This window comes from Electrophorus electricus, chromosome 4, assembly GCF_013358815.1.
Source record: "Electrophorus electricus isolate fEleEle1 chromosome 4, fEleEle1.pri, whole genome shotgun sequence".
Lineage (NCBI taxonomy): Eukaryota > Metazoa > Chordata > Actinopteri > Gymnotiformes > Gymnotidae > Electrophorus > Electrophorus electricus.
This window is the reverse complement of record NC_049538.1, coordinates 5823512-5845964: the sequence shown is the minus strand read 5'-3', so window position 1 is coordinate 5845964 and position 22453 is coordinate 5823512. Positions and strand designations below refer to the sequence as shown.

Sequence of the window (22453 nt, the reverse complement as noted above, 5' to 3'; positions counted from 1 at the left end):
TAATGATGAACAGGATTTAAAAATCATTTTATTTCATTATTCAGAGCCAGTCGCACAGACTGATCTGAAGTTCTGAGCAATCAGGGAGGGAAGAATGATTCTGCCAACATGGACACGGTGACAAAAACTAAACAATATAGTCGAAATGTTCAATGTGCCACTAAAGTATGAAATGAACGGGTGAATCACCACCTCACCAGAACATAAATAATAAAATGTGAAACAAGCCATCGAGACAAAAAAATTCCAGCCAGTCCTTAACCAATAAATAAACCGTAACGCAACATAACATTCTTCAGGGGAATTGCACAGATTCCAGTTTCATAACCATCAAAACGTTCAGAACTATAATCTCCTACACGGACCAAGACACACAAATGCACGCATACACACACACACACACACACACACAACCTGCCTATTCTCTCAGACCGCAACGTCTGTCCATACAAAAAATATTCACATTGTCACTTCAGATCTGCGAATGACCCCTTTATTAGTGGGCAGCAGTTAACTCTCTGATCCAGGAGACAGCAGTCTGAATCAGTTCTTCTCATGCTTACACAGGTTTCATGTTCACAAACAGACCAACTGCCCTCTGGGTAAAGAAAGACAGGGTGCTCACACTAGGGCACCCTAATGTATAAGGCCATCACACATGGACTTGAGTATCACTGTCAAGGCTTGGGGCGCTGCCAAGTCCCAAACCTTCATCCATCACTACTGGTCTTTGTTAGCTTGCCAGCTATCATGTTAGCATTTGCCCACAGGGGCTTTTTTATCACTGATAAGGGAAAGAATTAAATCGGGTTTAGTTAGACTTTCAAACCCTCATTTCATTACTATTTTTTTAAATTCTTATTTTTCGTTCACTCACTCTCTTGCTCCCCCATCGCGCACTCCATTTCTCTTTCACACACACCCACCCACCCACCCGTTCTGAAGCCACAGAAGCCAAGGCTATTGATACCTTTTAAACGTTTTCTTTGCCATATATACAAATCATTGTCAAAAAAAAAAAAAAAAAGTAGAGACTGCATGAGAGCAATCAGGACATACATTACGTCATTATGGTTTTCCCCCATTGATTTCTTTTCCAGTTACAGCTCAAGAGAATAGAAACGCCTCAAACACTGATGCAAAATCAAGCGTCACACTTTCGTTCCATTAATTCTTTAGGAACTCAAGAACGAGGGAGTACCCAGTTCCCCTGAGGCCCGCGGGTTTGTCTGGGATCTACTCGGATAAATACCTCAAAATGTAGCCTGCTTTAAAAAAAAACAAAACAAAACAAAAACAAAAACACCCCCCCACACACACATCCAGATGTCTGTAGCTGACGTAAAGTAGGGCCGAGCCAGAGGAGACACATGCCAGCACGGGCCGTTCCGCTTCTCAGACAGACAGGCACAGTAGCATGAACAAGTAGCCATGCTCAGACCCCAACCCACCCCTCCCCTCCCCTCCCGCAGTGGAAGATTTCCAAATACCAGTCTGTAGGACGTACTGGCCAATAAGGAAAGACAACAGGGAAGCCCTTGGCTGGCTTATGCCCTACATTCATGAAACCACGGTGATGGTCAGGTTTACGGTGAGATGCCCCATCACGCTTCAGCTTGAGATCAGAGGTCAGCGATGGGATTCCCTGCCCCTCGATAGGAAGGGCAACAAACACAAGGGGGGGGGAAAAAAAACAAAACGACAGAGTCAAGGATACACGTTTATATAAAAAAGACAGGAAGAGGGAAAATGGGGACTAATTCCCATTTGAGTGGCATGTCCTTAAAGCAGCATCTGTTCATCAGCACCTCATCCCAGAGCTGACAACCAGGGGTCACGTTTGAGATGACCAAACAGGGTCAGGATGAAACGGGAGAGGCCACTAGATCGACAGCATGTGCACCAAGCTGTCAGACACGGGGGGTTTGGATACAATCCAGTACCCAGTCCAGATCCCAGCTGGCCGACAGCCAGACCGAGGTGCCATGTTTTGTGATGTGAGGAAAATGGCCGTGGCATTCTTTCCGACTTCTTTCGGTTTGCAGCAAAAGCAGATGGAAGCGTTCTTGAGGGGACACTGGTCAATTTCTGAGGGGGTGGGGTCAATTATTTTCTGGTGTTCTACCTCACCATTTCAGTGTGTACCGCCTCAGTCCTGAAGCGCACAGTCATCTTTGAGAGGGAAAGGAGATTCGGGTCAGTCCAGATCTGGTGGCACGGGCGGGAGCAGTCGCCTCTATTTGGGGGTCCCAAGCTTCTTGGGTGTCCCGGGACGCTTGCTCTGCCAAAGATGGCCGGGGATGGTGAAGGCGTCCACGCTCATGGACATGGTTTTGGACGGGATGACGCTGAACTGCTTGCGGTCGGAGCTGTACTTGTAGATGGACTCGACCATGGAGGGGATGATGACCCGCGGGCCGATGCCCGTCAGACGCTGCAGCTCCTCTGTCTCTGGGTTCATGGTATAGACCGCCCGGAACTGGCAGCTCGAGTCGCGGAATAGAATGAGGAAGTGGTTGGCGCTACTTTTCTCCATTTCCTGTGGCAGACACACAAAACATTCAGACAACATGTAACACGGGTATGAAAAAGGCAGTTGCTGATTAATGTGGTGAGGCAGGGGTGAGCAACTGGAAGGTCTCTCACTTCGATGATCTTGTTTTTCTGCGGTTCGTTGACTTTTCCTGCAAGGCAGCAGCGCGAGATGGCGTTGTGGATGATGAACTTGTTGGATTTGAAGCTCGGCTCCTTGTACAATTTGGGTCCTGATAGGAATGACAGTAAAGAACTCGGTTTGCCTCTCCAACATATGAGCACATTGGGACACGCTGAACTCCGTTAGGGAGCAAATTCAAGTCAGTATGGCATTATATGGGGGGAAAATACTATATTGTGATTATTATATTATTACACATTGGCCATATGCTTTGTGATATGTTATAAACACAGTTGTGTGTGATGTTGCATGTTAAAGATTAAGGCTCATATTACTTTTACCAAAATTATTTATGGTTACTGGATTTTTTAATTAAGTGAATGTGGCGATTTATCAAAAGGCCGACAGAATGCTGATCAGTGATGTCTAACACTGCTCAGCTTGTTTGTAAGCCGCAAGGGAAAATGTGTTTGACAGTTTATTGGCATACTGGCTTTTTTCCATATTAGTATTGCAAAGCCCAATATTGCAATATCAACTAACAAATGATATACTGTACAGCCCTAGTTGCAATGCATTACAAATATAGCATTATAACGACTGGGATACAAATGGAGCTGTACCGGTATACTCTGGTATGGAGGCAGGGGAGGAAATCGTGGACGCGTTCTCCCAGTCCTTCTCTCCGTTCTGCGTGGCCAGACGGCCTGGGGACATCAGCCTCGACGGGGAGTGCGAGCGGCTGCAGAGAAGGACATGCGTGACATTAGACACGGCAGCCTCCGGATCAGCTCTGCCGTTACTGGGTCATAGTGACCCTGGCGAACTCAGACAAGAGGGACCTGATCTGAGATCAGTTCTCCTGCTCTGACTGCGTGCAGACGGGCAGACGATAACACACAAGACGGCAGAGAGTTACCTTGGAGACTTGCGGACAGTAAGGGTCCCGCTGTCATTGGCCATAGAGGCCAGGTTGTTGGTGGAGTGAGAGTACACCCTATTCAGTCTGGAACCTGCAACCGAAACACATGCAGCAAGCTCAGCAAGGCAACACCTGCAAAAGGGGCACAAGGCAAAGAGGAAACTATTTAGTGCAGATGCTTACCCATAAGCCCCTTGGCTGGGCTGCGCGAGAGGGCCGAGTCGTCGTGGAACACCGTTTTGGGCCGCTGCTTCTTCACCCCCCGGACGGTGGTGGGCTTCTGACGCAGCACCTTGTCCAGGTCCTCCATGATCTTGAGCTGCTGGCGGCGCTCATACTCCTGCCGGGTGAAGTCTCCGCGACGCTGGGGCGTGCCCTCCACCAGGGGAGGGGTGCAGGGTGTCTGCGGCCGCTCCGCCCTCTCGCCTGCTTGCAGCTCGTCCACAGAGCCGCGTCTGCTGTTGGGCGGTACACAAAGACAACGGCTGATGAATCGCCATTACTGGTTAGCTACATTAGCCTCGAAACTAAAGAAAGAAAGAAACTTTTCTCCAAAGCGTTCCATTAACGCAAACTACTGTTTTGCTTTGACCCGTTTCTTTAAACCTGGAGGCCTGCTACAGAAATGGAGGAGACGGAAAGCAAACAATCACAATGTCGTGGGTCTACAGGACCAAGGGCTGTGAGAGGAACATATAACAAACAAAACCCTTAATATAAAGACGTGAAGTATGTCGGTCTTGCATCAGGAGTCTTGTACAGGCATTAGCTGGCGAGGTCTCACCTGGCCTCCCTCTCTCGTTCCTGCTCCTGCTTCCGTCTCTTCAGCTCCTCAGCTCGTTTCTGCTGCTTCTCCAGTAAGGCAGCTCTCCTCTGTGCCATCTCGTCCTCGGGCCGGACCTCATCCTGCTGCGTTTGAACGCATCACGTGAGGCTAGGTTTCACCACCATGATGCCAGCGTGCCAGAAGCTACAGCCGTGCCTACCTTAAAGAAGAACCCGACCCCGCCCTTCGTCTCGGGCTCCGTCACGTCGCTCATGGAGTCGGAGATGGCGTCGGCGGTGTCCTCTCCATCCGGCCCTCTCAAGGAGGACAGCGAGATCTCGATCAGGCTGCCGCGCTTGGTGCCGAAAGCGGACGCGGGCACGTCGCTTTCGAAGGAGCACTCGGACGGCGCTCCGGAGCTCCCACCCCCACCGTGGAGCTCCTTCCTGGCCGCGCCGGGGGCGAGGCCTCCGTCCAGGTCCAGGCTGAAGACCGTGTGGTCCTCACTGGAGCCCGTCTCGGAGTTGCTGTCGTCGGGGCGGAGCGGCTGGCTGGAGGCGGAGCCGATGCTGAAGGAGGACGAGGTCTGGTCGCGGTACTGCCACGGCGACACCTTGCGCCGGTGAGGGATGTTGTCCACGCTCTGAGGGGCCGTGATGACGCGGGTGAGCGCGGGCACCTTGAGGTCTGCCGGCCGGGAGTGGGGTTGGTGCTTGGGGCTTTTGGGCGGGGCGGACTGAGCCCGGCGGTGGGCGGCAGGCGACTTGGGGGGCGTGGCTTGAGCGCTGATGCGGCGGCAAGGGGACGGCGAGGAGGAGGCCGGGGTGGCGGGCGTGTCGCGCGTGGACTCCCTGGACGGCCGCAGCGCCGGCCCCGGGGTTGACGTCTTCAGGCTGGGATGGGTGACCCACGTCTGGTCGTTGGGGGGGAGCTGCTTCTTCATCAGCTGGCTCTGCTGCTCGGACAGACGCTGCATGTCACTCTGCAGAGAGCTGAGTGCCGCGTTCAGCTTCGACACGGCGTTGTTGTAGTTGCCCAATGGGACCGCGCTCCTCTCTCCTGCCATACCCGCCTCTGGTTTGTCTTTATGGTCCTGCAGTGAAGAGGCCTTGATGTTGCCCTCAGTCTCCACAGAGGGGCGCCACCTCTGCTCTTCCTCATTCCCGGCTCGCGCCGGCCTGGCGTCTGGCTCCATGCGGCTGGGCTCCTCCACCGTAGTGGAGACGCTGGGCTCTCCTGTCCCCCCCTCCTGTGAGTCGCCCTCCTGCTGTCCCTTCTGTAGCTGCAGGAAGGCGTTCTTGCCCAGCCTCTGCCGGTGCTTGGCAAAGATGGCCTCGATGCGTTTCTTCTGCGCCTCAATGGCCCTGCGCTTCTCCTCGAGCCTCGCCCCGAGGTCCGACATCTCGCTGCTGAGAGCCGGGCTCTTGCTGGGGCTCTCCTCCGTCTTCTTAGCCGCCCACGTGGTCAGCTGTGGGGCCTGCGATTCACTGGGCTTGGGCGCCTCCGCCGGCTGCTTCTTCCTGCGCTCGGCAAAGCTGGTCATCTTCACGCCGCTGTCCGGAGTCTCCGCGCCGTGGGGGCGGGCCACGCGGGCACCGCCCGCGGGCGTGGCCGGCACGGAGTGTGTCTTAGGAAGGTCCTCCGACGCGTCCGAGTCCACGCTCCCATCTCTCAGGACGGAGTCGTCGTCGCGCGAGCCCTCTGAGGTGTGGCGGGTGCGCCCCACCTTCGCTGGCTCCCCGTGCGGTCGATACTGCATTCCTGAGTGGGAAGGGGCAGAGCCGCCAAGCAGGGCGGGGCTTCCATTGAGCCCATGACTGGCTGCGTCGTCCCGCGAGTGCAAGTAGAAGCCGTCAGGCGCCCCGTCTGGCCGCAGCCGCGGCTCCATTTTGCCCTCGTTGTGGATGATCTGCAGGGCTTCCTCGATGGTGGGCAGCTCACCCGCCTCGGCCTCGTCCAGGCCGTTCTCCTCAGCCAGCAGGGGCACGGCGGGGCTCTGAGTGGCCCAGGAGGCGCGGTGGGGGCCGTTGGGACCTCCAGGCTTGTTCAGCAGGTGGCGGAGGTCCTCCGGAGGGGCGAATGGAGCGCGCGTCACTGCCTGACCTGCAGGATTGAGGTTGTCGGAGCTGACCGAGCGAGTTATGACGGGGTTGCCCATCACTATGTCCACATCACTGTCCAAACCAAAAGGGATACTGAAGGACACTGCAGAAGACAGGGGACGACTGGACACACATGGACAGGGGATAAATAATTATCAACAGAGTACCCACTCAGAGGCATCATTCAGTTAAAAAAAAAAAAAAAAAAGAGAGAGAGAGAAAACAAGATACAACAGGGTTAGTGGGAATAAAGACCCCTACCTGAGTGGTTTCCTGGACCACGTTCGTCCGACCGCCTCTACGTGAGACATTGAGGTAGACTGAGTCAGAGAGCCTGATCACACATGAGCGCACACACACACACACACACACACACACAGACTGACGTCAACGGACGACCGCAGACGAGACACACATCTCTACGCACCACCCAAAGAAATGCGAGTCACACACAGCAAACATCCACAAAGACACGGGACGCGCGACTGCTCAGAGAGCAGTGTGGCACGTTACGGTGGGCTTACCCGGAACCAGGGTCATGGGAGAGGAGATGGGTAGGAAGGGCTTTCTGAAGATGGAGGGAGAGCTGTGGCAGCAGAGCAGAGACAAACGTTAGCGTCTTAGAAAGAGCCGACGCGGCCGCAGTTCAGAGCCTGGCTGTACACGCAGACGCACGGCCAGGCGTGGCGCCTTCACGTACCTGTTGCCGGTCCCACTGTTGCGTCTGTCCGTCTTTCCTGAGGTTTCTGACGAGAGACGTTCACATCAGTCCCAACTGCTCTAGCTACCCACACGCTTCCACTACGCTTTCTCCAAAAAGCACAGCAACCGAAAAGGGCGGAGGGAACCTTACCGGCCGGGTCGGGCGTTCGCAGGGGCTGTACAAACTCGGGCTTCGACACCTCAAACCAATACAAGAGCTCAGCCAAAAAACTCAGCACGTTCACCTGCGGAGATGATGCAAGAAAAGGCACACCAGTAAGAGTGCAGGATGAACGCGCATCTGGCCCAGGGGCTGCGAAGCTGCCGATGGCGCACCTGTAGCTCAGGTGGGCTGTAGAGCATGTCTTCCAACGCTAGGTGGCAGCAGCTCTTCAGACAGCTGTCACAGAACTCCCGGAGCAGCTGCAGGTTGTAAAGACTATCGGCCAAAGACATGGAATCCTTCATACAAATATCTGAGAGAGAGAGAGAGAGAGAGAGAGAGAGAGAGAGAGAGAGAGAGAGAGAAGGAGGTGCGAGATGGTGAAAAGTGAGATTAAGTAAAAGGAACAGAGTTGGGGGGGGGGGGATGTATTTCACAACATAACGCAACAAAATATGGAACATCATGCTTGGTTTAAAGAGCGAGATTGAACTTTGAACCATCAGGGATGGCTGGCTCATAAGCTTACTCAGTAACAATAAATAATGATAAACCCCAGCTATAATGCAATCAAGTATGCACATGGGCAGTTAAGCGGAAATGGAACGCCAGCCGAAGCCGCGCCCTGGTTACTGCACTGCTGGAGGGTGTGTGCGGCTCTACCTTCCAAACGCAGCAGGCCGGGGCAGTAAAAGTGCACGAGGGCAGCAATGGCGCAGCCATTGGACAGATCCTGCACGCCGCTCACCACAGGGAAACACGGCCCGAGTCTGGACGGCATCTGCTCCTTCCTGTAGCGGAGCTACACAACACAGGGAGGGGCCATGAGTGGGCGTGGCCTGCACAGGCCTGCTATCGATATGTGTTTGTGTGTGTGTGTGTGTGTGTGTGTGTGTGTGTGTGTTCATGTTCTGGTTTAGTGGGAAAATGGTTCACATTCATCGTTTTATGAGTCCTAGAAGAAGTGTGAAAACATGGATAAATAAATGTTTTGAAAAGGGATGCATAAAAAGGAAGATGCACGCACGCACACGTGCGCACACACGTGCGCACACACACACGCACACCCAAGAAATAAAACAGTCAGGAAATAAAAACAAGGTCACCAAGGAAAAAAAAAAAACCAGAAAGAGAGTCCATGCAAGGTAGTGCAATCAAACCGAGTGGGACAGAGGCAGGTTGATTTGGGGAAACAGTGGGGACATTGTTAGATGAAAGGCAGACAACAGGGAGTCGGGAGACAAGTCTTCGACTCCGGAGGGTCAGAGCGCTAAACAGAGGTGTCTGCTCTCATCTGCCTCCCACATCCACACCAGGCAAATCTGTAGCCTGCCCGAGGCGGGGGGGTCAGACAGCTTCACTAAACACCTGGTCTCTAATGGAGGCCGAGCCATTGCTTGGAGAAAGGGAGAGAGCAGCTCGCAGAGGGCGAGGGCCACCGTGCACCGGGGCAGCAGAGGGAATCAACACTCGATACCAGAACAGGAAGGGGGGGAAGAGATGGGATGGAAGACGGAGGCAGGGAGAGAGAGGGGGGGAGAGAGAGAGAGAGAGAGAGAGAGAGAGAGAGAGAGAGCGAGAGAGCGAGAGAGAGAGAGAGAGACTTACAGGAACAAGCTTCCAGTACCAGCGGGTGGGACACTGAGAGACAAGTGTGTGGGGTTGCAAAGAGAAAAGAGGAGAAAGAGGAGGAGATAAAGGAGAGGAGAAGAATTAAGTCACTGCAGCGGGAGAGTTAGAGGACAAGACGGCACAGCAGCGAGAGACAATAACATTGTGCAGAAAAAAAAAAGTGTGTGTGCGCACTCGTGTGTGTGTGTGTGTGTGTGTATGTATATATATATATATATATATATATATATATATATATATATATATATATATATATATATATATGTCTCTGTGTGTGTGTGTGTATATATATATATATATATATATATATATATATATATATATATATATATATCTCTGTGTGTGTGTGTGTGTGTGTATATATATATATATATATATATATATATATATATATATATATATATATACATATACATACATACATATATATATACTGGGGGGGGGGGGTGAGTTACCGAAGCTTGAACAGGCTGTGGCTCTGTACTGGGCTGTGTGTGGTCATCCTCCACAATTTCCTTCAGCTTCTGATTTAACTGGAGAAAAAACAACAACAACAACAACTTCCTAAACAACGGAGCAGATATTACTTAGCAAAGCCTGGGACCATTGCAGTGACACGTTCCCTTACCGCGTGACCTTAGAGGTCTACGGCTTTTCCACAGATTTACTGATACTGTACTAAAGTCAGCGGCCCCTGCAGTCACCAGCCAACGAGCAGCAAAACCAAACATGTCTACTACATTCGGGTCAATATGCAATGCTGGAAATTACAACAACTAACATTAGGCTTACAGGACACAGTCGTTATTCTGCATATGCCTGTGTGTATTAGTGTCAGATGTTCACACTCGTAGTAACACCTCTGGCCATACCAGCCCAGATACAGAATCACCGCCGAGATTTCATATACCGTAAAACAGAACACTGGCCATATATCTGACACGCTGCGTAACAGACTGCTGTCGTCATCAGTACGGTATGTTTTGTGCAGCGTTTGGTACGAGTGTGTCAGGGCCTGACAGGCTTGTTTGGCAAGGACTGAGTTGTTCCTTTCTCAACAGGAAGAATAGTGGGCTGGCATTTTTGTTTTGCAACTCGCAACACCTGAAGAGAGCCACTCTGTTAATTTGTGCATTGCAAACAGGCTTGTTGTGTGGAAGTCTAAGGGCCCTATTCCCATGAGTACACACACACACACACACACACACACACACACACACACACACCTCACTCCCCTGCATCTCCAGGGCTGTGCCAGGTAACGTCAGACACAGATGTGCCATTGCTCGTCGTATTTCACGTGCTCACATGCTGGGTTTTGGCTGGCAGCAGACATTAGGGCATGCTCCAGCCCATATGCTGCGGTGTCCACTGTCCTGGTGTCGTCCCACGTCTGAGCCGTTCCATTTATGCTCAGGCACCCAGAGTGGCTCTCCTCAGCGTTATGACATTAGTAACGTCATTGGCTGAGAGAATGTTCTCATTAACAACATGAGTGATGTACAAGGTTAGATATTGGGGGGGGGGGTATGTATAGACCAAATGTAGTGAGAGGCCCTCAAGATTGTATACTTTATTCTTTATTTATTGAGATGGGTTAACTTTGGCGCAGCGTGAGGTTGTGTACTGACCGTGCGGACCCAGCGCAGCAGGGCGCTCTCCCAGTCGCTGTCTCCTCCGAGCCTCTCAGACGCTCCATCCATCCGCGCCGCGCTCACCGTCTCCATGGCTCCCACCACCATCAAGGCGTCTATCAGTGCCAAGTGGGCGCTCTGCATAAGCAACAGCGAGAAGGATCAGAGTGCATGTGACGTGGCAGCCATTACAGCCATTAGGCTGCTACGCAGTGATCCAGACCAGTGACATTTAGAGCTACCCGGCCACGCCGTCTTCGCTAATGGAGGAAGTCTGGAGATGGTCCGCGTCACAGGTGTACATGTGACGAGTACAGGTTACTCGCTGATCTGGGAACAATCACCGTATTTGCATGTCAGGTTTGCGCTCTGTAATTTGGGGTCTGAGGCAGGCAGTCTGGCTCCCTTCTGTCCACCTGCGTTACCGTAGGAACCCAGTCTTCTCTCCTCTTGCTTCGAATTCCTATTTCTCCGGGCTATGCTACAGATGAGTCACACGACAGACGGCTGGATCCAGCGCGGGCCGGCCTACTAATGAACTCGCAGGGGAAACCCAGCCTGCTCCAAATCCACATCTGTGCTGTGTGTGTGTGTGTGTGTGTGTGTGTGTGTGTGTGTGTGTGTGTGTCCCTCCCTCCCTCTTTCTCTCTGTCTCTGGAGTGTGGCTGGATAAGAGTGTGGGTGTGCAAAGCAACCCCTTCTCCGCTGATAGCATCAGCACAGGTCACTTCAAATTCGGAGCGGAGCGAGACTCCTGGCCCGAAGGTCGTAGCTGCAACCTGTGGCCTGGGCTGCAGAGGGGCAGGTGGTGTGGAGGAGCTCCTCTGCCCCGGGCTGCGGAGGGGCAGGAGATGTGGAGGAGCTCCTGCGTCCAGAGGCCATTAGTTCATCCTCCACTCATCCTCCCAGCCCATTATGGCAGGAGCACTCGCGCCCGAGCCCATTAAACAGCATTAAAAACAGCCTATGGATGCTAGCCGCTCTGTTAGGGGAGGCCATTAGCGCTGAGGAGAGGCTTTGGGCCCGAGATTTAGCTGCATGCCGCACACGGTGACTTGGTCTACACACCACTACTTTCACTGCTACTACGGTTACCATTACTACTACTGTTACTGTAACAGATACCGAGGTACACAGCAGAGGGCCAGCACACCGGGGATGTGGGGGCACTCGCGCGTGCCACTCACCTCACATTTGGCCTAGTGGGAAAGCGAAAGCTTGCCTGGCCTGAGATCAGCATTTGTATGTCAAGACCAGTCCTTGGGCCATATATAGAAGATTTCTCCAGATCTAGGATCAGTTGTATGGCTTTCAGATGCCAACAGACCACATGACAGACGAGCGCTCAATTACCTTGGAGCACTGCGACGATTAGACAGAGTGCGGGGCTGATTTCAAATCAGTCCTCTAGCTGTACATGCCACTACACTGTTCTGTGAAGGCCACGCCTCTGAGAGTTCTCAGGGACTTCGATTGAGGGCGGCCTGACGGGCAGAGAGGAGAGCCAATCACTCCCAGCGTTGAACTGCCAGCTCTTCTTACAAACAACCTATTGGGGTCAATACGACTGGGCCTCGTTTTAAAACAAGGGGACCCGAAGCCTGCGAAAAGAACATGCCTACTGGAGGTTGGACTGCCTTATCTCCAGAGCCTGGACACCGTGTCCCATATTCTCCTCCTCCTCTGGCAGTGCGTGTGCACCCCCTCTGTTATAATCATTAACTCTCTCGCGTGGAACAGCAGGTCAGGGGGCCAAATTCTCCAGCGCATGCCGCCACACAGCCAGGGTGCAATAAACCACGTGTAAAAATGGCAAAAGCATACGCGTGAACACACACACACACACACACACTTTGTGTGACTGGTGGGCCAGCGTAGCTCCGTACTGTGGATGTGCTGATTTTTCCCCCCCAGAAGGGGACGTTGGTTTCAGAGGGTTAAGCCACCGGAACACGAGGTTTTAGCTGTCCGGAGTGCACGGCTGGGGGTGGTTTGTGGTTTGGGGGCCGAGCTGAGAGGATAACGACGTTGCCCCGGGGTGGATGTGTAGGGAGTGGGGAAGAAGACCTACAGCACGTGCCAGACGACAGGATGTCCAGCGAGCTATGAACACATGGGGAGTGCATGTCCCTGGAACGGATCCGCTCTGACAGGGGAGAAATAAACTGATAGATAAAGTGGGAGAGTGTGGGGGAGGGGGAGCGAGAGAGACAGAAGACAGAGACACACAGCACAGATGTGGATGTAGTGTTGTTGTAGTGGTGAGCACTCCATAACAAACGAGAGGAACAAGAGGAAGCAGGATTCAGTGCAGGAGGTCGGAACGGAGATTTGGATTCCCCGTGCCGGTCCGGCCAGAACCCACTAAGCCCAATCACATGCTCGCCCTAATGAGAGGCTAGCGAGGACCTGCTGTGCTGCGGAGCACAGAGCACAAACAACCGGCCAGGTCACCATAGCAACCAATTATGACCCACAACGCCCCTGCCCAGCCGCATGCTTGCGTGCAAAGCATTCAGCTAAGCGGCCGCACAGCGTTAACGGCGCCAACTCCAGCCACAGCGAACTCCACCAGCAAAGAGAACAGTGACATCACTGCGCAACAACGTTCAAGGGGTGGTGGGGGGGGGGGGGGCATTTAACGGAGACGTAGGTTCAGCCCTCAGAGCCGGGGGCTCGCTGTGGGGGTGGCCGTTTCCGGGAAACGTCACGTGCTGGTGCCAACCACAGCCCTCTCTCGGAGCAGACGCACGCGTAAACGCTCTGGCAACAACAGCCAAACCCGCCCATCCGGACGGGGAGCACGTGAACGCAACGAGGAAACGGCACAATCACAAGACTTTGTTGTCTAATGTGCGGTCATGGGGGGAAAAGGTGATGTTAAATAAAAATAAACAACTCAAAAAAAAGAAGAACATTTTGCTTGGTTTAGTAGAACCACATGCTGCCAGGCCTTTGATGTCCTGAGCCTTAAAAAAAATCATCAGCAAAGGGCTTCAAATGTAGACCCCACTCTGACTCCAAGTTTCAAACCCAGAGCAGTAATTTAGTTCCATCACCCCGAAACTGGCAGCAGACCTTCAGGAAGAGGACGGAATTCTTCATCCTGGCCCTTTTTTCGGCTGAACCAATGAAGCGGAACTATAAATGCTGGGCACAGCTGGCACAGGGCCAGCGCCACGCAGTCCTGGCACAGGGCACAGGCAGTTTAGACCCAGGCCACGCCCCCTCATCATGCTTCCTCATGCAGATGGTGTCCAAGTAGTGAGAGAAACGTGTACAGTATGCTGACTGATTTGAGAGAGAAAGAGAGAGAGAGAGAGAGAGAGAGAGAGAGCGCTGTGGGGGGATGCCCGTTTTTCATCTTTATTCTCAACAGTAAAATCAGTAGCTCCACAGTGACATTGTTCTCCTTGCTGGAGTTATGCACAGCGCGTAGGAGGCAGTTTCCTGCTTTAGTGCCAAAGCGCTAAGCTTCGCTCCGGATCGCTGCTGTTTGAAAGTCGTGTGCTGGCGGGAGCTCCCCCCCGTGCTGCTCCGGCTTCCTAATGCTGCAGCAATGTGACCCACTTTTCCCCACCAGCCGCTGCCAGAGCCAGCCCCAGCGATCCCTCCCACCGTCAGACAGCACCCGCTGAACCCAGAGCTCGCTGCCGCACCACGCCAGGCCTGTCGCCATGACACTGGCACAGTGCCTGCTGCCATGGCCACCGGACAGAAGTGACCAGGCACACAGAGAGATCACTGCGGGGATAGCGCACACACGCATTTGCACACGCATTTGCACACGCACACACACACACCCCCTGTGCATTTCTGTTACAAAGCATAGCAGAGAAGAAAAAAAGGCAGAGCGAAAAGAAAATGAAATCAGCGAGAGAGAAAATGAAAGAAGCAGGACAGCAGAGACATCTGGGACAAATAAAGCAGAAGTGCCTACGCGTCTGTTTACAGCATGCGGACCTTTCGGCCAGTGGGATGTTGTTTATTTCAAATAAAGAAGAGAAGAGAACAGAAGCAGCCTGTGATCAGAGTGGCTCCCTCGTCCATGTGCACAGACACTGTTGATGTGCGTGGATGGGGCAGGACAGACCTCAGCCCCAGGGCCAGGGGTCCACGTACTACCCAACAGCCTCCTCTCTTCGCCAGATGCACAAGCTTCAGAGAGCAGAGAAGCACGGTGCTGTCATCTACAGCTGAGGGCACTCAGCCTAATGGCTGTGGGGGTGTGAGGGTGGGGTGGGGTGGGGTGGGGGGGAGCCCCGCCCTATCCCATCCAGCCGCGCCCCACCCCTCCTTCTCCCACTCTCCTGTGCAGAACCCAGGCAGCTGAAACAATCCCTTCCATATCCTGGCGAGGTCAAAGGCCAACTGCTGGATTGATTCTCGCGCATGGATGGATTCTGGGTGCAGCTGACTCAGCTGTGCTCACCACCAGAAACGATCCGTGCTCAATAACTCACAGACCCCACGCCATGAGCTTCTGTGAAAGCCCACCTCTCCCATCTCTCTCACACACACACACACACACACACACACACACACACACACACACACTTCTCCTCTTTGCATGCTTCTGACGGGAATAGATCTGCAACCCAGCCCAATCTCACCATCTTGATGGGTTTGTGGCGCAGGTCAGCCTCGGTCACGGGCGTGCTCTGGTCCCTGGGGGCCAGGCCCTTCTTCGCAAGGGCCTGAAGGAGGCTGGGGGCGTCCCTGGGCGGCTCCTTGGCCAGCAGAACACCGTAGGTGCGGCAGTACAGCTCCGGTGACAGCAGTAGCCGTGTGACGGGCGGCTTCAGGTGCTCCTGTTCGTATTGGTCGCAGTAGAAGGGGTTCCGCAGCTCCACCGGAACATTCTCTACACAGCGGTGCACACACACACACACACACACACACACACAATGAATACATTCTCCCTGCTATTACAGGTACAGCTACATGACAACATATAACGGTGTAACATTAAATCTCAGATGCAGGGTAGAAATGTACCTAGCAAAACTGGCCACCTAGCATACATTTACATAACGCATGCAGATGCAAACAGAAATATATTTGCCGCATGGTCCTGTTCCTACAGGTGCCCACGGGCTGACAGAGCTGGGACTGCGCTGCTCCCTGTTTACAGTAGCAGCAGCACTAAGATGACTGAGGGATGAAGGACCTTGGGTGAGGAGACCTGGGCAACGGGTGGAGCACCCGGGCTGCTACTGTGTCATACTGGCGTTTCTGTGCAGTCTGAGGAGGCCCACCCACACACACACGCCTGTTTTCGGTGCTGTGGGGTGAAGGAAATGCGGCTAAAAATGTAACTCGAACCACTTCACCAAAAGGGAAGCAGTGACCCACATACAGTGCAAAGCTCCACTACAATGGCCGATCCAGAGTCTCTCACATACATATACACACACACACACACACACACACACACACACACACGTAGCTGCAGCACTATGTTTAAGGTACACACAGAGAGAGAGGGAGCAGTTTTGGGCCGCCCGGACACAGCTACTGCAAACACGCGCCAAAGCAAACACAAAGCCCTGAGAAAGTCAAACCTGAAAAGGTATACTGCACACACCCACTATAAACTGGTTCGACCGCAATTTACGGCCAATTAGAAACGCAAGGTGATGGCAGTATGTTCCTGCAGTGCACGCATGCACAGACACACACACAGTAAGTGTGAAGCAGAAGGACTGGTTCTAAGATGTGTAAAGCACACAGGGAAGGACAAGGTTTAACTCACAGCACCATTCCCACTCGCCCTAACCATCCCAGTTCTAATGCTCCCAGGAAGTCCGGTTCTGACTCGAATGGTGCCGTAGATGGCCCACCTCAGTGCGGCCCGTTAAAGCCCCACGAAGCTTAAACACTCAGGTTCGAGCACATCGTTCACAAAGCCACACGTCGGGTTAAACGCTAAACAGACACATGAAAGCAAGAGCACAATAAAACTGTTAATTTAGGTCAACATGCTGTCTGCCAGCCATGTGCTACGAAAGGTTCCAACCCAGAATGCAAAGCAAGATGCAAAGTGTTGCACAGTGTGTGATCAGCACGAGCGATAGAGGCGTTGCTCGGCCCGGGCCAGTGGGAGGTCACGGCGGTGTACCGCTCCTCGAGAGGAAGAGGTGAAGATGGAAACCTGGAACCAGGGTAGGGGCAGGGTAAAGCATAGACACCCGTGGGCCCCGCGCCTCGGATCAAAGATGCGCGAGCGAGCACATACGCGTACATACCTGCAAACACAAATACCTGTTCATAGCCAAAGTAAACATACGGTTCAAGGAGGAAATGAAAGGACAGAGAACCTGAGCGAAAGAGAAGACTTCAGTTCAGCCAACCAGCCTAAACAAAGAATCAGCTGACCGCTGTCTACAGTGTCTCCTTAACACACTATTATGAGAGCAAACAGCAACTCCTTATGTCAACAGTCGTGAAATACCACGTACAATAAACCTCACTTCTCTATCTCTCGCGTCTCCAGATACCACCTCCCCCAATCAGACGCTGTTGGGTGCTAAAATTATGTCTAGACTGCATATATATATATTGAATTACACATACAATATACAGACTTAACACTGAATACTGAATATTACTTAAGATATAACCACGACGCTCATCAGCTGAACAAGAAGGTTTAAAGGAAACAGGCAGGCTTTCGTAATGGCTCTGAGAGACAGCAGCAGCAAGGCGTCACTGGCCCTCCTGACGGCAGTTATGTGCCGCATCGATCGAGCCATCAGTACCACACGGACCTCGCCGACTGGCAAGACCTGAGGAAGACGGAGCAGGCGCAAGGAACTTCTGCATGACTTCTTTAACCCAAATTCAGCCTTCGTGACGGAGAGCGGCGGCTTGCCTTTGATCTCGAGTGCTGTTGTCATGGGGACGCAGAGCATCAAGTGCTCTTTCTTTCCGTCGGAGGGCACTGCAGTTGACATAATAAGGAGATCGCGGCTGTGGGAAAGGAGATGGCCTCTGATTCAAAACTCTAGAGGCTCGAGACGCGCCGTACGTGAAAACAAGCGCCCAGGTGCCAAGGTGCATCTAAACCACATTTGGTATTTAAAAATATACTACATCAATTTTACTTCTCATAAAGCTCCAATTTAACACAAATCACCTCACATGTGCGTGCGAACAGACGCACCAAAAAAAAAAAAAAAAAAAGGTAATCCACTTTTGATCATTCACGGCTTTCTTTTAGAAATATGCAGTAATCTGTGAGGTTAACCAGGAAGAGTTCATGGTGCAGCATTCTTCACTTTTACTGGTGAAGGGAAACCAGCCCACTGACATGCGGACTGTGCACCAGGAACACGAGGACGCCCTTCTCCAATAATGTGAAACAGGTTTCTTGTAGCTAAGAGCAAACTCAGTGGAAACATTGTCACTGGCATTTCACTCCCAAACAACCCTGAACCACAGGAATTAGGAGGCGGCTCTGTTTTTTCTCCTGTGTGCCCTTAATCCTGTGTGACGGCAGCATAAGCCTTTATGATGTTCCATGAAGGTGTGCATGCCGTCAAGCATCGCACATCCTGAGATTTCCAGTTTGATTTCAAGCACCTTTATCGCCCAATTAAGGGCGGGGGTGGTGTTACGTGCGGCACTGACAGGTCAGTGTTTCTAGCATCCATGTGCAAACGCGGCGAGCCGATTCAAACTGGCTACAAGCCGACAGGACGGCTCTGTGCTCTACGGGCCGACAGGACGGCACCCACCAGGCGGTTACAGCCCTCCCAACACATTAGAGCCCTCCGCTCAGTCAAACAAGTCCTCCTCGTTCCCTCATTTGTTTTCAAACGTTTAAAGAGGATGACATTTGTACCGAGCACATTTAAGAGGATTATCTTCCACTCCACCCACCCACACACAATTAAAATTGCTCTTAAGGTGTTGAGTTATACCTTTGAAGCAAATTTCTTTTTTTTCTTTTTTTTTTTTTTTCTTCGTAACTTTCGGTCAGAGTGTACTCTCACACTCCTAGTAAAGATGACGTGACAAACCCATGACAGCCACAGGTAGGATGAGGTTGACGAGCTGTTTCAACAACAGCTGTCAAGGGTTTTGAAAGGAATGTCGGGCAGCACCACTCCTCCCATACCACCATCAATACACTCTCCTTACCTGCTGAGTCACCATGGTGACGCAGTGATGGAGCAGTGGTGACTCACTATGGCAGCAAGCCTTCTGTTGGATGGCAGGGCGGAGCCAAGGGGGCTGGGTGATGTAGGTACCATTAAGAGCCTTTTTATTTTGTCATGAGGTGTGGGAGGCCACCTGTTGGTTTGGGAAGGCCTGGACTCCCCCCAAAAAGTCACCCTTTATGTTCAGTTGTTCAACTTGACTAAGGGGGGGGGGGGGGGGGGGGATGAGGTGGCCCATCTCTAAGTGTTGACGGTTCCATTTCTCACTGATGCACCACTTTTTGTTTATAAGATGCTCCCCATCTTTCAGCCAGGCTGAGCTAAGTAATGGATACTGTTGGCATAATGCTTCAGCTTTATTCAAAGTAAATACAGCCCCCACAGAAAAGAAAAAGAACACCCACACGCTCGGAGAGCACATGGACAATGCAGGTAGCAATTAGCAGCGTGGAGTGTTCCTGGTTGGCACAGACAGGATGTAGAACTGCACCGCGACCTGTGCCGGTACACCGGGGCTGCTGGCGTCCAGAGAGAACTCCCAGCTTGCACTTGGGCCCTAACGGCACTTGGCACCTCCTGCCGGGGCCCGGCAAACATGGAAGCCCCGAGCGCCCAAGCTGTGGTGGAGACAAGTTAGCACACGCCTCGCCCACGAGTACACGCGACCCAATTAGTTGCCTAATTATGTCGGTGAAGTTGCTGGAACTGCGGCACAGGTGGTGAGGCGCTACAGGCCCAAAATATCTGCTCACTTCCCGAAATGCATTGAGTAATAAATAAATTATGCCGGTCGTACAAAGCACAGTTGCGTCTCTGGGGGGCAGGGGCAGGAGAGGGTCCTGTAGTTCCCAGGCTGGGAGGCGAGCATGCAGTAAACAGGGTGGCAGTGGGTGTCTCATCCATAGGGCACAGGAACCAGAGGAGAACCGATGAAGTCAACAAAGTGTGTCAGGAACACTAGTACAGTTGTGGTTCAGTAGGATCATGTTGCACTGGACTGACACGCACGCACACACACACACAGGCCTAACTTGCCTAATCTTGTGTTTTTCCGCCTGCCCTGCAGGTCAGGGTGTGTGACCTCGCCCAGAGGGTTTGGTCAGGGCAGTACTGTCGCCGATGTAAAAAGTGAGTGCAAACACTGATGATGGTGATGGCCGATTCTGTCACCAATGGCACATGAGCAGAGTTCAGAAAGCTCAAATGAGTTCAGACGAAACAAATCCCACTGGAGTGTGTATGTTTGTTTAGATCTGAACCATAAGACTGCTAGGCTACCTACCTAAAAGTCATAATCCAACAGTAGATGTCTGTTTTTGTAACTTTTCAGCAGCTGTTTCACTGGGCTTAACTCTTTATGATCACTGTGTGTGTGTGTGTGTGTGTGTGTGTGTGTGTGTGTGTGAGACCCCTTAGCACAGGCTGTTTTGTACACTGGCCAAAAAAAACCTCAAAGACAACACAGGAATGTAGAGAAATTCATGAATTAACATTCATTAGGAGAACACAAAAGGATAGTAAGAGTTCTTCAACACACACACACACACACACTCGCTCTACTAAACTTTCTAACGAATTTCCACATCTCCAATGTCTATTTTTGGACAATGTTTACCTTCAAAGTTTATCTTCAATGGAACCACTGGAGTCAAGATTTTAGTATGACCACGTTCAGCGTACACTGTGATGCAAAGGCCTTAAAGGCAAGCTAGCCCTGTCCGGGCCACAGGCTATAATCCAGCTTCTCCCAAAGATAAGACAGGTAGTAAACAACAAAAACAACAACAACAACAACAACAGACAACTGGTAAAGAAAACAGGGCCCTGAGGTTTGGGTGCAGAACTTGATTATCACACTCTTTTCCAGTAAACTCAGAGTAAACTCAGCTTCAGCAGATTCGTGTTGGGTCTTGAACACAAGGCTGTCTGCCAGACATGTCCTGAGCAGACAACAGCTGATAATGGAGCCAAACACACTGGTATGTTTCTGAAACCTTGAAGCCTTTATAAAATGATGGATAAGAGCTGGTGCATAAAGTCCGTTGCTAGAGCAAGAATACTTTTGGTTTCCAGAAAAGCAAAGCCCAATTTTTAATGGAGTCCCTCAGAGAGGAAGTGGAATACAAGTTATCTGTGTAACTGTGCCTTCAGGAAATGGTACACAGCCTATGGGGGAAAACATTGCTTCAGGTGGACATTGTGGAGGGAAGACATTCAGCCCACGCTGGACTAAACTGAACAACCGCGGGATCTGAGCCCAAAGTAAATATGAAAGGGTCTTAGGACGAGTGAAAAGCTCCCAGAAAACATCAGAAATGGCGAAAGTCCGTCCCTTCTACAGCGTGTTTGGGGACGGGGGCGTCGACAAAAGGACCCGTGTTAGTGGGTGCGCGCTCTGGTCAGTGACAGGCCAGTGGTTTCGTAGCACGCTCTCAAAATAACGCCCATTTACATTTAAGTGAAAGGGAAAAAACTCCACAACAAACGGACATTCCTTGAGAATGTCGTACCTATTGTGTGTGTGAAATCGTGACCTAGTGGAAAAAAAACCGGTATGGGGCAAATAAAGGGGCAGGTTACCCTGATTCATGAGTAGTCAATTTATTCAAATAACGAGATTACCGACACTTGTTTCAGCCGTGGCCTCCTTTAGTTTGGCAGTCGAAAAAGCTATACTCCCTGTTGTAGTTTATGTCAAATGACAATTTCATGCGACCCATTTAACTAGAAGTGGATTTTAAGACAATATGCCTGCATCGGAGTAGGGTGTTTATCGTAGGGTATATTCGTAAAACACCCTGAACATCTCGCCGGGTGAGCATAAAGCTATCCACGCATGCTTCCACCTTTCAGCCTTTGTGTGTCTCAAAAACGCTGAGTTTACACACAGCCTATTCACCTTCACGCCTCCTTTTCATGGTAATGGAAGACAGAAAGAGGAAAACATTTATAGATAAAGGTTGGACAGAGGGGAACAGGGACGGCTTGTCTGTTGTAGGAAATAAGATATAGCAGTGTTCATACCTGCATTGCCGTAAGATTTTGCCAGCAGCCATCCTACACTGCCGCATATCTTGGCTCTGCTAAAATCATACTGATCCAAGGGTTTTATGTCCGGGACCACAAAAGTCTTCCTCATCGCATTCGAGTCCACCATAGCGAGTCCAAAGACAGGCCGTGTGGAGGAAGAGAGGAAAAACAGAAAGAGGCGAGGTAGTGCCGTAAAACAGGGGAAAATTAAACAGTCATCCTTTCATATCTCACTGCATTCAGTGAAACGCGGATATCGGGTGGCGTCCTCACGGAAAATGAGTATCCAGAAAAAGTGGCTTCTTAGTCATAAAATATTCCTTCTTGGGCTTCTTTCCACGCATCCAAATGACAACCAGGTATACAAAAACGACTCAAAGCACCTTACAGAGCGGTTTCAGCTTCTTTCTGGATAAGAGTTTATTTTTGACCCCGTTTCAGAGTCCGCATCACCCCTCGCTCGGCTGAAACGCTCCGTTGACGACTGATTTCCAGGTGCTCCACACGCATGTCACTCAAGCCACTGCCATCCAATAGGATCCACTATACGTGACAACGCATAAATCTGGGCGGGATTAGCGCTCCTAAATCGACTAGCAGGTAGGGAGGTGTTTTCCCCCTTTCCAAACAGGTGCAGTAGCGGTGCAATTTGGTTGAGAAAGTACACTATTATTTTGAGAT

The 22453-nt window shown here is 51.7% G+C and overlaps 1 protein-coding gene across 4 annotated transcripts; it reads right to left on the bottom strand.

Moving 5' to 3' along the window:
• Nucleotides 1-1581: 1581 nt before the first annotated feature.
• On the bottom strand, nt 1582-22283 carry camsap3 (calmodulin regulated spectrin-associated protein family, member 3). Of its 4 annotated transcripts, none has more exons than XM_035525198.1 (18): nt 21767-22283; nt 15191-15441; nt 10575-10715; nt 9399-9476; nt 8920-8952; nt 7975-8113; nt 7485-7624; nt 7300-7393; nt 7147-7192; nt 6971-7032; nt 6708-6780; nt 4565-6569; nt 4363-4487; nt 3762-4036; nt 3576-3669; nt 3280-3398; nt 2647-2765; nt 1582-2539 (listed from the first exon to the last, which is right to left on the bottom strand). In XM_035525198.1, the coding sequence occupies exons 1-18, from the start codon at nt 21897-21899 to the stop codon at nt 2237-2239; spliced, it is 4230 nt and encodes a 1409-aa protein (XP_035381091.1). In that variant the 5' UTR covers nt 21900-22283; the 3' UTR covers nt 1582-2236. The 4 variants fall into 4 exon arrangements, with proteins under 4 accessions (XP_035381091.1, XP_035381092.1, XP_035381094.1 ...); XM_035525199.1 differs by having other exon boundaries at nt 3762-4033; XM_035525201.1 differs by having other exon boundaries at nt 6708-6744.
• Between the last annotated feature and the right edge of the window lie 170 nt (nt 22284-22453).

What these genes read in the sequence shown, in the direction of transcription:
- camsap3 (XM_035525198.1), bottom strand. Translation starts at nt 21,899, where the DNA reads ATGGTGGACTCGAATGCGATGAGGAAGACTTTTGTGGTCCCGGACATA. An exon ending in GCGAACGCCCGACCCGGCCG is followed by an intron (nt 7,193 to 7,299) that starts GTAAGGTTCCCT and finishes GTCTCTCGTCAG; the next exon opens with AAACCTCAGGAAAGACGGAC. An exon ending in TCCCATGACCCTGGTTCCGG is followed by an intron (nt 6,781 to 6,970) that starts GTAAGCCCACCG and finishes ATGTGTGATCAG; the next exon opens with GCTCTCTGACTCAGTCTACC.